General features: G+C 46.5%; 1 protein-coding gene across 1 annotated transcript in view; it reads right to left on the bottom strand.

Moving 5' to 3' along the window:
- LOC115150137 (plexin-B1-like) overlaps window positions 1–17,521 on the bottom strand; it is a 188,380-nt gene that overhangs the window by 17,686 nt on the left and 153,173 nt on the right. The window contains 9 exon segments of the mRNA XM_029693098.1: window positions 2,868–2,968; window positions 3,148–3,296; window positions 3,713–3,898; window positions 4,574–4,819; window positions 8,273–8,495; window positions 9,124–9,300; window positions 9,672–9,914; window positions 10,278–10,429; window positions 10,707–10,829. Of these exon segments, the coding sequence (XP_029548958.1) occupies window positions 2,868–2,968; window positions 3,148–3,296; window positions 3,713–3,898; window positions 4,574–4,819; window positions 8,273–8,495; window positions 9,124–9,300; window positions 9,672–9,914; window positions 10,278–10,429; window positions 10,707–10,829 (1,600 nt within the window).

The following is a 17,521-nucleotide window of genomic DNA, read 5'->3' as shown; positions in this document are numbered from 1 at the left end:
AGCCCTGGTGTTGTTCCAGACTGAAAATATTTAATTGCCTAAAAAAAAAGTTCCTCTTCTGTAAGTTGGCCTTCACATAGGTCTTTCTGTAAATTTGTTACATTTTACATTATTATTATTATTATTATTATGAAAGAAATACTCCACTTAACATCATTCAGTGTAAATGGAGGAGCTTAAAATATTTTGCTTCCTCTTTCAAAATATAATTTGGTGAATCATGATTGACTCCATTTGTAACGAGTTTATGTAAATTCTTTTTGGTAGCATTTCTATGTTGAAGATTCACAATTTTCCATCCAATTTGCTTTATTTTTGTAATACATTATACTTCATTGTTCTTGAATAAATACCTCCAATTCCTTTTGTTTTTCCTCTATGTTGTGCCTCTCCAGTTCAGTTTCCATTACCATCTACCTACACTGTTACTTCTTCTATTTCCTTTATTAGTCTAATCTCTTTTAACCTAAACCGCTTTTGTTTTAATGATGAGTATTGTATTGTATAGCCTCTAATAATACATTTAAAAGTGTCCCATACAAGGGGGTGTGACCTTGCTCGGAACATGTGCCAATCAAAAAAGGTCTGACTTTTATTTGTTTTGTTTATTTGGATCCCCATTAGCTTTTGCAGAAGCATAAAATCAAATAAAAATGTATTTGTCGCATGCTTAGTAAACAACAGGTGTTCCCAACAATGCAGAGAGAAAAATAGAAAAATAATAGAAAGATAATAAGAGGAGGAATAAATACAACAATAAATAAAACAGGAATAGTTACAAGAGCAGCTACTTTCTGTGGTCCAATAAACTAAACATGACAAGTAACAAAGCACTGATACACAAGGACAGTCACACACATTTTAAATAAAACGATATACAAACAATACAACTAAAAACAATTTAAAAAAAATAATGTGTGTGTTAGAGAGTGTCTGTGTGTGTCCACTCACAGTCACCACCAGCCAAGTGAAAGTCAGTGGAGAAAAGAGGCCCCTTAAAAAGGCTATACAGAACTTTTGGATTTTAAGCTAAAGGGTCAGCTAAATGAACAGATATATTGTCCAGAAGTTACCTCATTGGACAGAAAGGGGCACACACTCCCCCCACAACCATGAGAAACATCCCTCAGGGTGCTCGACTCATGGTTTTTAATGTTGTCAATGTTATTGTAGAGCCAGGTTTCCACACTTTGGTCTGGACAATAAAGTTTATTATAGTCCAACTGAACGATGGACTGCTGACGTTGAAACTAGATGAGAATTGTGTTATTGCTTCAAAAGCAATGAATGTTGACATTGGGCGAGGAGTGGGGCCAAAATTAAACTTGTTATTGTCAGAAGCCCACTGAGTGGAATTTGAAGACATTTTATACGCACAGGGATTATATGATGAGATCATTTTATTAAAAAAGTTCAAAAACAAAATGGATCCATCCGCGTCAAGGATAAATAAACACACAGGGGGTTCTCAAGCATCTCGTTTTTCTATTTTTCCTAGCAGAGTTCTATCAGGGTTCTGAAAGGATTGGATAGGTGAGAAAAATAGAAAGAGCCTGCTACTCTCCTATTGGGGGGGTTAGTAATATATTTAAATGTCTCTTCCCATGTCTCTCCTATTGGGGGGGTTAGTAATATATTAAAATGTCTCTCCTATTGGGGGGTTAGTAATATATTGAAATGTCTCTTCCCATGTCTCTCCTATTGGGGGGGTAGTAATATATTAAAATGTCTCTCCTATTGGGGGGGTTAGTAATATATTGAAATGTCTCTCCTATTGGGGGGGTTAGTAATATATTGAAATGTCTCTTCCCATGTCTCTCCTATTGGGGGGGTAGTAATATATTAAAATGTCTCTCCTATTGGGGGGTTAGTAATATATTAAAATGTCTCTCCTATTGGGGGGGTTAGTAATATATTGAAATGTCTCTCCTATTGGGGGGGTTAGTAATATATTGAAATGTCTCTTCCCATGTCTCTCCTATTGGGGGGGTTAGTAATATATTGAAATGTCTCTCCTATTGGGGGGTTAGTAATATATTGAAATGTCTCTTCCCATGTCTCTCCTATTGGGGGGGTTAGTAATATATTAAAATGTCTCTCCTATTGGGGGGGTTAGTAATATATTGAAATGTCTCTTCCCATGTCTCTCCTATTGGGGGGGTTAGTAATATATTGAAATGTCTCTTCCCATGTCTCTCCTATTGGGGGGGTAGTAATATATTGAAATGTCTCTTCCCATGTCTCTCCTATTGGGGGGTTAGTAATATATTAAAATGTCTCTCCTATTGGGGGGTTAGTAATATATTGAAATGTCTCTTCCCATGTCTCTCCTATTGGGGGGGGGGGGGGTTAGTAATATATTAAAATGTCTCTCCTATTGGGGGGGGTTAGTAATATATTGAAATGTCTCTTCCCATGTCTCTCCTATTGGGGGGGTTAGTAATATATTGAAATGTCTCTTCCCATGTCTCTTCCTCCCTCATATCACATTTCTCTGTCTCTTTCGGAGAGATTCAGGTGTGTTAGTGCTGGGCTGGAACAAAATCCTGTACACTGCCGCCCTCCAGGACCAGAAGTGCCCAACCACTGTTCTATTTAGACTGTCTGCTGTGGTGTGTGACTGAACTGGGAACTCTTTCTCGCAGCAGTATCCCCAACTCTTTCTTGTCACTTCTCTCACAATATACCACAGTCTCTCTCTATATCCCTTGAACTCTGCCTGTGGGGGAGAAGGTTGGTGCATTGAAATATAATGCATCTGCTTGTACCTCCTAGTTATGGGAACCCTCAATATGGCCATTGCCTTGAATGGGGATGTGGGTTCTAGTAATTCTATTTTTATGGATTAGTTAGTGTTGGGGTCTGACCTGTGAACTCCTTCTTGCAGCGGTCTCTCACACTGGTCTCCAGGTTCTCCAGTTGGATCTGAACCTTCTTGTAGTCCTTCAGAGCCTGTTTACTCTTCCTCCTGTTAACATGCGCACACACACACACACACACACACACACACACACACACACACACACACACACACACACACACACACACACACACACACACACACACACACAAAACACATTAGAACTGTACTCACATCCCAAGATACAGAAGGTTCACGTAAACAAATACCTGTGCACACACACATACCTGTAGATGAGCACTATGATGAGGACAATGAGGGCTAGGATGGAGGCCCCCACACCCACCCCTACCTGGGCCTCCAGGGGGAAGGTGGACAGGCTGAGGATGTCGTACTGCACCGTGCCCAGGGAGAAGTTCAGGTTGCCCATGTGGACCTGGAACACACACAGACAAATCTGCTATGGCGCTAGACTGTACAAGCTGGGGTTAGGGTTAATTAGCCTCAAATGGGGTGAGGGAGCCATTTGAGACTACTGAGATGTGTCAACTGTGCTTTTATCAGAAAACCTTACTGTCGACTCAGTCCTCCCATTTTTCTTTCCTCAATGTCTCTCTCTCTCAAAGCGCATTGGAGGACAAGGTACGAGGGAGGGACCTTGGATCCTCTCCTCCAATGCGGCTTGAGAGAGAAGTGAGAAACGGAGGAAACAAGGATTTGACAACTAATAATGTTTTTAGACACAGCCCTATTGTGTTGGAATGAATGCTCTAATCTATCTTGTGTACTGTAATGTGTATGTTTGTCCTCGGGACAGTGCGTACAGGAACAGAACTGCAGAGGCGGACTCACGGTGAACTCGGGCAGCGTGTCGGCACCCTCACGTTTCCTGCCACTGTTGGGGGGTCCCGGGAAGGGCTGCTGGGGTGGGGGCTCGCAGTACAGGTGGTTCCTGGTCAGGGTCTTCACAGCACACACCCCCTCCCCCACCAACACCACCACCTCCTCTTTAGAGATGGCCAGGTCCAAGTTCTCACCCTAGGGAGGGGGGAGAGAGACATAGAAAGATGGGGAGTATGAGATGAAAAGAGGGCGAAAGAGAGAGAAGATATTACCACATTGAGCATCATGCTGGAATCAAAACGTCTGTATTCCTTTTCTTTGGAACATTCCTCTACTTCCCCAACGTGCAGGTCTATCTTTCATGGGGGTCTAGCCTTCCACTAAACAGACAGGGGGATAGAATGAAAGCGTTTTATTTGCGACTGCAACTTTCAGCTGCAAGGTCTTCCAGTTGAGTGGAAAGTCTTGCAATAAAATATAGAAATAAGACATAATTTCCATTCTATCCCCTTGCCTTGGCTTTATAGAAGTAGCTAGCGGGTAATGCTAACCTCCAGCTGTCAACTGAACATGCTGTTAGCCTGAAGCTGGCTAGCCTCCAGAAGCTTTTTTATCAAGTTGAGAGAGTAGCAGCTAGCGGATAATGCTAACCTCCAGCAGCTTATTTAGCAAGTTTCGAGAGTAGCAGCTAGCGTATAATGCTAACCTCCAGCAGCTTATTTAAAAGTTGAGAGAGTAGCAGCTAGTGGATAATGCTAACCTCCAGCAGCTTATTTAACAAGTTGAGAGAGTAGCAGCTAGCGGATAATGCTAACCTCCAGCAGCTTATTTAACAAGTTGAGAGAGTAGCAGCTAGCGGCTAACGCTAACCTCCAGCTGAATAAAGCTTCCTGGGTTGTAGCGGTAGGGCTTGAGGGGCTCCTGCTGGTTGAGCGGGTGCAGCACGGGGTTAGGCTCATAGCTGAAGGCCCCCTGGGGGCTGACGGCACCAAACGGGAAGCGCAGGTTGTCCAGGAGGAAGGCCACGTCCACCTGCGAGCCCCACACAGAGGGCTCCACTGCCGGGCTCCGGCACAGGATCAGACTGGACGAGTTGACCTCGCAACGCTCCATGTACTGGTGGAGGGAGATAGAGAAGAGGGGGAGGGGTAAATCAATCCCTCAATCAAATGCATTTATAAAGCACTTTTTACATCAGCAGTTGTCACAAAGCACTTTTAAATATCCCAAGAATGAGGGCAGCAGGGCAGAAACTACTAGTCTGTTCAACCTCTCTTTCGTATCGTCCGAGATTCCTAAAAATTGGAAAGCTGCCGCGGTCATCCCCCTCTTCAAAGGAGGTGACACTAGACCCAAACTGTTACAGACCTATATCTATCCTGCCCTGCCTTTCCAAGTCTTCGAAAGCCAAGTTAAGAAACAGATCACTGACTTTTTCGAATCCCACCGTACCTTCTCCGCTGTGCAATCCAGTTTCCGCGCTGGTCACGGGTGCACCTCAGCCAAGCTCAAGGTCCTAAACAATATCATAACCGCCATCGATAAAAGACAGTACTGTGCAGCCGTCTTCATTGACCTGGCCAAGGCTTTCGACTGTCAATCACCACATTCTTATCGGCAGACTCAACAGCCTTGGTTTCTCTAATGACTGCCTCGCCTGCTTCACTAACTACTTCTCAGATAGAGTTCAGTGTGTCAAATCGGAGGGCCTGTTGCCCGGACCTCTGGCAGTCTCTATGGGGGTACCACATGGTTCAATTCTCAGGCCGACTCTTTTCTCTGTATACATCAATGATGTCGCTCTTGCTGCGGGTGATTCCTTGATCCACCTCTACGCAGACGACACCTTTCTGTATACATCTGGCCCTTCTTTGGACACCGTGTTAACAAACCTCCAAACAAGCTTCAATGCCCTTAAACGCTAGTAAAACTAAATGCATGCTCTTCAACCGATCGCTGCCCACACCCTCCCGCCCGACTAGCATCACTACCCTGGACGGTTCTGACTTAGAATATGTGGACAACTACAAATACCTAGGTGTCTGGCCAGACTGTAAACTCTCCTTCCAGACTCATATTAAGCATCTCCAAACCAAAATGAAATCTAGAATTGACTTCCTATTTCGCAACAAAGCCTCCTTCACTCACGCTGCCAAACATACCCTTGTAAAACTGACTATCCTACCGATCCTAGATCATTTACAAAATAGCCTCCAACACTCTACTCAGCAAACTGGATTCAGTCTATAACAGTGCCATCCGTATTGTTTCCAAAGTCCCATATACTACCCACCACTGCAACCTGTATGCTCTCGTCAGCTGGCCCTCGCTACATATTCGTCACCAGACCCACTGGCTCCAGGTCATCTATAAGACTTTGCTAGGTAAAGCTCCACCTTCTCAACTCACTGGTCATCATAACAACACCCACCCGTAGCTCGCGCTCCAGCAGGTATATTTCACTGGTCGTCCCCAAAGCCAACACCTCCTTTGGCCGCCTTTCCTTCCAGTTCTCTGCTGCCAATGACTGGAACGAATTGCATAAATTGCTGAAGTTGGAGACTTATATCTCCCTCACTAACTTTAAGAAACAGCTATCTGAACAGCTCACCGATCGCTGCAGCTTTACACAGCCCATCTGTAAATAGCCCATCCAACTACCTACCTCATCCCCATATTGTTTTTAATGACTTTTTTTGCTCTTTTGCACACCAGTATTTGTACTTGCACATCATCATCTGCTCATCTATCACTCCAGTGTTAATCTGCTAAATTATAATCTCTTCGCTACTATGGCCTATTTATTGCCTTACCTCCTTCCACACACTGTATATAGATTTTTCTGTTGTTATTGACTGTACTTTTGTTTATCCCATGTGTAACTCTGTGTTGTTTTTGTCGCACTGCTTTGCTTTATCTTGGCCAGGTCGCAGTTGTAAATGAGAACTTGTTCTCAACTGGCCTACCTGGTTAAATAAAGGTGAAATAAAAAAATATTTAAAAAAAGTCCCCTTCCCCCACCACACCCAGTCCCCTTCCCCCACCACCCAGTCTCCTTCACCCACCACCCAGTCCCCTTCCCCCACCACCCAGTCCCCTTCCCCCACCACCCAGTCCCCTTCCCCCACCACCCAGTCTCCTTCCCCCACCACCCAGTCTCCTCCCCCCACCACCCAGTCTCCTCCCCCCACCACCCAGTCTCCTCCCCCCACCACCCAGTCTCCTCCCCCCACCACCCAGTCTCCTTCCCCCACCACCCAGTCTCCTCCCCCCACCACCCAGTCTCCTCCCCCCACCACCCAGTCCCCTTCCCCCACCACCCAGTCCCCTTCCCCCACCACCCAGTCTCCTTCCCCCACCACCCAGTCTCCTTCCCCACCACACCCAGTCCCCTTCCCCCACCACCCAGTCTCCTCCCCCCACCACCCAGTCCCCTTCCCCCACCACCCAGTCCCCTTCCCCCACCACCCAGTCTCCTTCCCCCACCACCCAGTCTCCTCCCCCCACCACCCAGTCCCCTTCCCCCACCACCCAGTCTCCTCCCCCCACCACCCAGTCCCCTTCCCCCACCACCCAGTCCCCTTCCCCCACCACCCAGTCTCCTTCCCCACCACCCAGTCTCCTTCCCCCACCACCCAGTCCCCTTCCCCCACCACCCAGTCCCCTTCCCCCACCACCCAGTCTCCTTCCCCCACCACCCAGTCTCCTTCCCCCACCACCCAGTCCCCTTCCCCCCCCCACCCAGTCTCCTCCCCCCACCACCCAGTCTCCTCCCCCACCACCCAGTCTCCTCCCCCACCACCCAGTCTCCTCCCCCACCACCCAGTCCCCTTCCCCACCACACCCAGTCCCCTTCCCCACCACACCCAGTCTCCTCCCCCACCACCCAGTCCCCTTCCCCACCACACCCAGTCTCCTCCCCCACCACCCAGTCTCCTCCCCCCACCACCCAGTCCCCTTCCCCACCACACCCAGTCTCCTCCCCCACCACCCAGTCCCCTTCCCCACCACACCCAGTCTCCTCCCCCCCCACCCCCGTCCCCTTCCCCACCACACCCAGTCTCCTCCCCCACCACCCAGTCCCCTTCCCCCACACCCAGTCTCCTCCCCCACCACCCAGTCTCCTTCCCCCACCACCCAGTCCCCTTCCCCCACCACCCAGTCTCCTCCCCCCACCACCCAGTCTCCTTCCCCCACCACCCAGTCTCCTCCCCCCACCACCCAGTCCCCCTCCCCCCACCACCCAGTCTCCTCCCCCACCACCCAGTCTCCTCCCCCACCACCCAGTCTCCTCCCCCACCACCCAGTCCCCTTCCCCACCACACCCAGTCTCCTTCCCCCACCACCCAGTCTCCTCCCCCACCACCCAGTCTCCTCCCATCATCCTCCCCCACACACCCAGTCTCCTCCCCCACCACCCAGTCTCCTCCCCCACCACCCAGTCCCCTTCCCCACCACACCCAGTCTCCTTCCCCCACCACCCAGTCTCCTTCCCCCACCACCCAGTCTCCTTCCCCCACCACCCAGTCTCCTTCCCCCACCACCCAGTCTCCTTGCCTCACCACACACCTGTACGATAGAGCAGACTGGGTCCCCAGGGCAGTTGGGCTCCGGTACGATCCTGCGATGCCTCCACAGCACCTTGTCCTCCATCTCATGCTCCCTTTCTCCTCCACTCCTCCTCCTCCTTCTCCTCTGGGGGATGGACTCCCAGGGGAACACAGTGACCAACATGTTAGGTTGCTGTACCACATCCAGGTTGTGACCCGACACGAAGATCAGACGGCCACCGCTATACACAGAGAGGGGAGGAAATGTCACAAACCCATAGAAATACAATTACTAGAACAAAAAGGTTGTGGCCTAACACAAAGAGCAGACACCCACCTTTACACACACAGAGAGGGAGGAGATGTGTCACAACACCTGTATGAGTGGGCCAGGGACACTGAATTTAGGCTTAAAAATCCTTCTTTAACCTGTGTCCTCCCTTCATCTACACTGATTGTAGTGGATTTAACAGGTGACATCAATAAGGGATCACAGCTTTCACCTGGATTCACCTGGTCAGTCTATGTCAAGGAAAGAGCAGTTCTTAATGTTTTGTTCACTCAGTGTACCATTTGTATGTATGAGTGGGGCCAGGGACTCTTAGATGGACCAGACAGACACCGCTACACACAGAGATAAGGAGGACAATGTTTCAGCATGAATGTAGATATATAACTACTAGAATGGTTATTCCCATTCAAGTTAATGTTCTGTGATGGTCAGACTTGCGGCCATATTGAGTGTCCACTCGAGTGTTTCAGCCCAGTGGGGTCAAGTCCACTCAACTTTACATCATTTTTATCAAGACGTTCCCTTAAGCGAAGTTCACGTAAACCAACTTCAGTTCACTTCAAGTGACACACACACACCTGAGGAAGCTCTTGGCGGGCGCGGCCTGGGTGATGTTGGGGTTGGGGGTAAAGCGGTAGGCTGAATGGTGAAGGTGGCGCTGGCTGTTGCCATAGTGAAGTGTCACACGGTGATCACCCGTCCTGTTGCTGCTGCCCGTCACACACACCACACTGTCATCCTGGGCCTCTGATACACTGGGGAGGAGAGGAGAGGGGGGGAAAGGGGAGGAGAGGGGGAGAGAGGAGAGGAGGGGGGAGGGGGGGAGGAGAGGAGGGGGGGGGAGAGGAGAGGGGGGAGAGGAGAGGAGGGGGGGAGGAGAGGAGGGGGGGGAGAGGAGAGGAGGGGGGAGGAGAGGAGAGAAGAGGAGGGGGAGGGGTGGGGAGGAGAGAAGAGGGGGGGGAGAGGAGAGGAGGGGTGGGGAGGAGAGGAGGGGGGAGGAGAGAAGAGAAGGGAGGAGGAGAGAAGAGTGAGAGTAGTAGAGAACAGAAGTACAGCACAGTGAACAGGATCATGTATCTGTCTCCCTCTTTATGTGTGTTCATGAGTGACTTTCATAATCACTCACATGACACATCGCACTCCTCCCACGGTGACAGTGATGTCAGAGGGGTGTCCCGTGAGCAGGTTCCTCCCAGTGATGGTCAGGGACGTGCCCCCCGCCTTGGGACCCCTCTGGGGGGACACCTCCATCACAAACGGATCCTGGTAGCTGAACCTCTGGCTGGAGAGGCCAAACTCTCCCCCGCTCACTTCTACTGATACTTGGCCCGTCTTCTCTCCCCCACTGGCTTTGGTCTTACACACAATCCTACAGAGGACACACAAACACAGATATAGGATAATTATGAATCATAGTAATCACACACGTCGACCCCCTCCCCCACCTAACACACAGACACACACCATGGCGCCAGGTAGTCTAGTGGTTAGAGCGTTGGACTAGTAACCGAAAGGTTGCTAGATGGAATCCCCGAGCTGACAAGGTAAGAGTTTGTTGTTCTGCCCCTGATCAAGCCAGTTAACCCACTGTTCCCCGGGTGGAGAAGACATGGGTGTAGATTAAGGCAGCCCCCTGCACCTCTCTGATTCAGAGGGGTTGGGTTAAATGCAGAAAACACATTTCAGTTGTACAACTGACTAGGTATTCCCCTTTCCCTTTCACAGTCCATACCTGGAGGAGACCTCGTAGAGGTGGGGGATGACAGAGCAGGAAACCCCAGCCACAGTGACAGAGTGCAGGATGTCCTCAGCCTTCTGGCCCAGGTTGGACCCTGAGATGGTCAGCACAGTTCCCCCCTCCACCAGTCCAGACAGGGGCTCAATCTAACACAAAAGTATAAAACACACAATAAGACTACAATAGTCATTCCAGAGTTATATCTCTATAAATGACTCTGGTTCATTCCATTAAGTTAAGCCATAAATATTGTAGTGAACATCAACTAAGAGAATTGCAGTCACACTTATGTCATTATGACACTATGTCAAGTGTTAAAAAGTGTTGTGCGTTAATACAATGATAGAGTTCTTGATGGGGGGGGGGGCACGGTACTCACGGCATGGATGACGGGGGCGGGGCAGGTCTGTTCAATGGGCTCGCTGCAGGAGTCTCCATACAGACAGGTGGACTGGTCCCCTCCACACCACACACAGCCATACTTCTGGTCCGCCGTGTGACACCGGCTACAGTCAGAACGACCCACCGAACAGTTGTACAGAGTCACTAGAAGGGACAGGAAGAGAGAGTTATAGAGACTGTGAGAGAGATAGCGTGACTTAGAGTTTACAGTATGTTGAATGAGTGTAGAGTTAAACATTAAGCGACAATAATAGTCATTTAGAGAGAGAGAGAGAGAGAGAACAGTCAGAGAGAGAACAGTCAGAGAAAGAGAAAGTTAATACAGTCAAAGAGAGAGAGATAATACAGTCAGAGAGACAATACATTCATTAAAATAGAGAGTTAACAGTCAGAGTGAGCGAGAACAGTCATTAAAAGAGAGATAACAGTCATAGAGAGAGAGAGAGAAAATACCATCATTAAAAGAGAGAGTTAACAGAGAGAGAGATAGCGAGAGATAATACAGTCATAGAGAGAGATAAGTCATTGAGAGAGAGAGAGAATGAGATAATACAGTGTCATGACATTGCCCTCTTTGGGTACAGCGAGCACCATCCCCCTCTCCCTCTCTATACCCTTTCACCAGGCTCTGTAAGAGAGGTCGTAAATTCCTATGAGGAGATCCTCTCCTCATGGCCACAGTATAGAGAGAGAGTGAGTTTCATAGAGAGGACAAAGGAATTTCTTCCACCTCACAGAACTGGAGGTCCGAACAGTATTTATGTTCTGGAGAAGGTATAAAAGATCGGTGAAGAATCCAGCTACGAACTGGTCCGTTTGGTACAATTTTGTTAAACTCATGAGAGACAATACGGCAACATTACCATAACGCTGTTTATACAATAGCCTCAGCTATGAGGCGTACATCTAATTGTTGTATAAAATAAATGAGTGGGGATGGAACTGTTTGTGAAATTGTGTAATGTGATTTTGGACTGTTTAATGAAGGAAACTCCAATTCCCTTTGGAGTTTAACTAAATCAGAGGACCGCCCATGAGCACAGTTATGGTCTGGCGTCATGGGATAGGCCCTTTTCTGCTCTTCCAAATAAAACCTCCACCTTGGTTTTCTATCACCAGACCAGCTTACCTCGATAACGAGAGGGCCAAGGTTTGAGAGGAGACCAGCTTACCTCGATAACGAGTGGGCCAAGGTTTGAGACCATGCATTTCTCTTGATGAACTTTTAACCATACCATGTGGTTAAACTCTTAGACTATCGATACCGACAGAATAAGAACAAGTCTGATATTAATTACTAGTCTGCAGCTAGGAATTCGGTATCATTGAACGCAAAGACCGACAACCGCCGAAACAGCTATTCTATAACGACATGAATGAACGTTACTCTGAACTATCCATTCTAACCACGACAGAGAGAGAGGGCGGACAGACTCTCCAACAGAAACAAACTTTTCAACAGAGATCCCGACGACACACAGAGCGTAAATATATATATTGATTGCAATTATTCCCGAATGAGTGAGCGTTCATGTGCAAAGGATTAGCATTGCAATTGCTATAATTATCAACTCTGTAGTGCCTTCTCCGCTGACCCCCACTCCCCTTTTGTCTAAGAAGCCACCATGCCGGTTTAGCCCACTAGGGCACATTCTCCTATCATTTCCTTGTAAACATATCTACTGTTTGTTATGCATTTCTGTGAATTACTTAGTAAGTAAATAAATTATTTTAAGACAATTGATGTATGGATGACTCATAGTGAAGACTGGGTTTGTGCAGATAACCAACAATTTACGAAGTTTGGAATGAGAATAACGTGGGGTAAATAATAATTCATTAATTCGAAGACTAATTGATCAGATATTAAAATATCAAAGTTATATTAGGAAAATTATAACTTTGTAATCTGAATATTTTCCTTGGTGCCCCGACTTCCTAGTTAATTAGTTACACGATTAATCGGTTTAATCGCGTAATAATAATTACAGAGTTATTTGATAAATACGTCTTCAGTTTTAATGATGCCAAAGACACGACAACAGTCATTGAGAGAGAGAGAGATAATACAGTCATTGAGAGAGAGAGTGTGAGAGAGAATGAGATAATACCGTCATTGAGAGAGAGAGAGAGAGAGAGAGAGAGAGAGAGAGAGAGAGAGAGAATACATTCACTAAAAGAGAGATAATACAGTCATTGAGAGAGAGATAATACAGTCATTGAGAGAGAGAACTGTCATTGAGAGAGAATACATTCATTAAAACACAGAGTTAACAGTCAGAAAGTGAGAGAGAACAGTCATTAAAAAAGAGAGATAATACAGTCATTGAGAGAGATAACTATCTTTTAATGACTGTATTAACAGAGAGAGATAGCAAGAGATGATACAGTCATAGAGATAACAGTCATTGAGAGACAGCAATAATACAGTCATTGTGAGAGAGCGTGAGAGAGAGAGAGAGAGAATACAGTCATTGAGAGAGAGAGAGAGAACAGTCATTGAGAGAGAGAGAGAGAGAGAGATAATACAGTCATTGAGAGAGAGAGAGAGAGATAACAGTCATTGAGAGAGAGAGAGAGAGAGAGAGAGATAATACAGTCATTGAGAGAGAGAGAGAGAGAGATAACACAGTCATTGAGAGAGAGAGAGAGAGAGAGAGATAATACAGTCATTGAGAGAGAGAGACAGAGAGATAATACAGTCATTGAGAGAGAGAGAGAGAGAGAGAATAATAGTCATTGAGAGAGAGAGAGAGAGAGAGAGAGAGAGAGAATAATAGTCATTGAGAGAGAGAGAGAGATAACAGTCATTGAGAGAGAGAGAGAGAGAGAGAGAGAGAGAGAGAGAGAGAGAGAGAGAGAGAGAGATAATACAGTCATTGAGAGAGAGAGAGAGAGAGAGATAAGTCATAGAAAGAGAGAGAGAGATAATACAGTCATTGAGAGAGAGAGAGAGAGAGAGAGAGAGATAGATAATACATCATTGAGAGAGAGAGAGAGAGAGAGAGAGAGAGATGATACAGTCATTGAGAGAGAGAGAGAGAGAGAGAGAGAGAGAGAGAGAGATGATACAGTCATTGAGAGAGAGAGAGAGAGAGAGAGAGAGAGAGAGAGAGAGATGATACAGTCATTGAGAGAGAGAGAGAGATGATACAGTCATTGAGAGAGAGAGATGACAGTCATTGAGAGAGAGAGAGAGAGAGATGACAGTCATTGAGAGAGAGAGAGAGAGATGATACAGTCATTGAGAGAGAGAGATGATACAGTCATTGAGAGAGAGAGAGAGAGAGATGACAGTCATTATAGAGAGAGAGAGAGAGAGATGATACAGTCATTGAGAGAGAGAGAGAGAGAGAGATGATACAGTCATTGAGAGAGAGAGAGAGAGAGAGATGATACAGTCATTGAGAGAGAGAGAGAGAGAGAGAGAGAGATACAGTCATTGAGAGAGAGAGATGATACAGTCATTGAGAGAGAGAGAGGATACAGTCATTGAGAGAGAGAGATGATACAGTCATTGAGAGAGAGAGAGATAATACAGTCATTGAGAGAGAGAGAGAGATAATACAGTCATTGAGGGAGAGAGATAATACAGTCATTGAGGGAGAGAGATAATACAGTCATTGAGGGAGAGAGATAATACAGTTATTGAGAGAGAGATAATACAGTCATTGAGAGAGAGATAATACAGTCATTGAGAGAGAGATAACCTGTCTGGGCGAGTCAACAGCCAGTGGAATTGCGTGGCGCGAAATACAAATACCTCAAAAATGCTATAACTTCAATTTCTCAAACATATGACTATTTTACACCATTTTAAAGACAAGACTCTCGTTAATCTAACCACATTGTCCGATTTCAAAGAGGCTTTACAGCGAAAGCAAAACATTAGATTATGTCAGGAGAGTACCCTGCCAAAAATAATCACAGAGCCATTTTCAAAGCAAGCATATATGTCACAAAAACCAAAACCACAGCTAAATGCAGCACTAACCTTTGATGATCTTCATCAGATGACACTCCTAGGACATTATGTTATACAATACATGCATGTTTTGTTCAATCAAGTTCATATTTATATAAAAAAACATCTTTTTACATTAGCATGTGATGTTCAGAACTAGCATTCCCACCGAACACTTCTGGTGAATTTACTAAATTACTCACTATAAATGTTCACAATATACATAACAATTATTTTAAGAATTATAGATACAGAACTCCTTTATGCAATCGCGGTGTCAGATTTTAAAATAGCTTTCCGGCGAAAGCACATTTTGCAATATTCTGAGTACATAGCCCGGCCATCACGGCTAGCTAATTTGACACCCACCAAGTTTGGGACAACCTAAACTCAGAATTACTATTAGAAAAATTGGATTACCTTTGCTGTTCTTCGTCAGAATGCACTCCCAGGACTTCTACTTCAACAACAAATGTTGTTTTGGTTCCAAATAATCCATAGTTATATTCAAATAGCTCCGTTTTGTTCGTGCGTTCAGGTCACTATCCGAAGGGTGACGCGCGAGCGCATTTTGTGACAAAAAAATTAAAAATATTCCATTACCGTACTTCGAAACATGTCAAACGCTGTTTAAAATCAATTTTTAATGCTATTTTTCTCGTAAAATAGCGATAATATTCCAACCGTTGTATTCATTCAAAGGCTGAAAGAAAAAAATTGAGAATTCTCATGAATGCGCATCTCCAGTGTCACTGTCCCCAGCCTGACCACTCACAAAATCTCCTGCTGTTCTTCGCCCATAGACAGGAGACATCATTCCACTTTCTGGCGCCTTCTGAAAGCCAATGGAAGCCTTAGAAAATGTCACGTTACAGCAGAAATGCTGTATTTTCGATAGAGATGCAACAGAAGGAAAGCAAATTGTCAGACAGGGCACTTCCTGTATAGAATCTTCATATGAGTTCTGTTATACTCACAGACACCATTCAAACAGTTTTAGAAACTTTAGGGTGTTTTCTATCCAAATCTACTAATTATATGCATATTCTTGTTTCTGGGCAAGAGTAGTAACCAGTTTAAATCGGGTACTTTTTTTATCCGGCCGTGCAAATACTGCCCCCTAGCCCCAACAGGATAATACAGTCATTGAGGGAGCGAGATAGAGAAGCTCATAGAAAACAGAATGCTCTGCATGTAAACAAATCACACTTGTGCTATCCGTGTCGTTGGGGAATGGTGTGAAAACTGAAGCGGTGAGAACAGTCTCTTGGGACAATATGCCATATGTCTGATACAGAAGCTTAAAAGAAAAACAAGAGCAACAACACAGCTGTCTGGGCTGGCTGCAGCTGTTCCCCAGCACTGTGGGTCTGGGACTCACCGTACAGGTCATGAGAGCTGTCCACGTGGAAGGTGTCCCGCCTCTTTACATACACCATGGCGTTGTACTCATCCACTGGAGCGGAGTAGGAATACTGCGGCGAGAAGTAGAGTTGTTAAAGTTTTCACAGACACTTGAATTGAGTACTAAAGTTTCCACAGAAACTGTCAGTGAGTTGGATGTGATAGTCTGACCTGGTGCAGCTGACAGGTGATGTCAAAGAGAGACGGGTTAGTCTCATCCATTTCCACATAGGCGTCTACCACCACCGTCTGCCCCTCGATCACCAACACACACTCGTAGTCCAGGTCTGTGTCCTGCACACACACATTGGACCAGGTTACCACAGAATCAAATGCATTGTTTTTCTTTCTAGTTCCTGAATCCTGCAGTTGTCCTCGACCACAGTGTAGACACCCAGGTGGTGTGTGACTGAGTGCATGTGTTACCTGGAACACCCAGGTGGTGTGTGACTGAGCGCATGTGTTACCTGGAACACCCAGGTGGTGTGTGACTGAGCGCATGTGTTACCTGGAACACCCAGGTGGTGTGTGACTGAGCGCATGTGTTACCTGGAACACCCAGGTGGTGTGTGACTGAGCGCATGTGTTACCTGGAACACCCAGGTGGTGTGTGACTGAGCGCATGTGTTACCTGGAACACCCAGGTGGTGTGTGACTGAGCGCATGTGTTACCTGGAACACCCAGGTGGTGTGTGCTACCTGGAACAGGTGGAGGTTTCTGGCGAGTAGTGTGATCTTCCTCGCCACTTGGACTGGTAACAGATGAGAACTCTGGACCTTCTCCACACAGGGGCAAGCAGACGAGCCCCACCTCACATAGGAGCCCTCGTCCCCCTACACACACAGCACTGTTAGATAAATACACGTACACATTCACAACGACACACTCCAACCAACACAAGGTATCGCAATTTTCTGTTTCTCTCATCAACCCATAACCGATTGGCTGTTATACATATTAATGAGGTCCTAAGCTTCTAATAATACTACTGTTAAAATGGCCTATCAAATAATAAAACGGATCAAAACATTAACCAAAAGACAACTGCTCCAGCTTTTGCTCTCGCAGCTATTTTTTCGGATCGATTTCCAAAAGCAACGTCAACCATGTCAACAACGCCAACGAAAGCAAAACACGGTGAGGAAAAGCAATGGGATAAGGGAAGAGCTGTGATTCTGGGGGATTCTCTGGGATTCTAGAGCTGTGTCCAGTTAAGAACTGGAAGCACGGTGGCCGTGGAAGCTTCGGACGAATTTCCAACTCACCGGCAGGAAGGTGTCGGACGAGTCATACTGGTAGTCCAGCTCTGAGTCGGCGTCCAGGAGCTGGGGGTAGGCCGAGCCCGAAAGGAAGTGGTCAGCGGCCTCTCCATCCCCTGACAGCACGCTGGCAGCAGAAAACGTGGTGGATGTGTCGTTCTCTACCGCCGTGTCCTCCGCTTCCTCCTCCACTTCCTCCTGGCCAGCG

The sequence above is a fragment of the Salmo trutta genome, chromosome 16 (assembly GCF_901001165.1).
Source record: "Salmo trutta chromosome 16, fSalTru1.1, whole genome shotgun sequence".
Lineage (NCBI taxonomy): Eukaryota > Metazoa > Chordata > Actinopteri > Salmoniformes > Salmonidae > Salmo > Salmo trutta.
The sequence above is the reverse complement of the archived record's forward strand: the minus strand, read 5'-3'. Positions and strand labels throughout refer to the sequence as shown.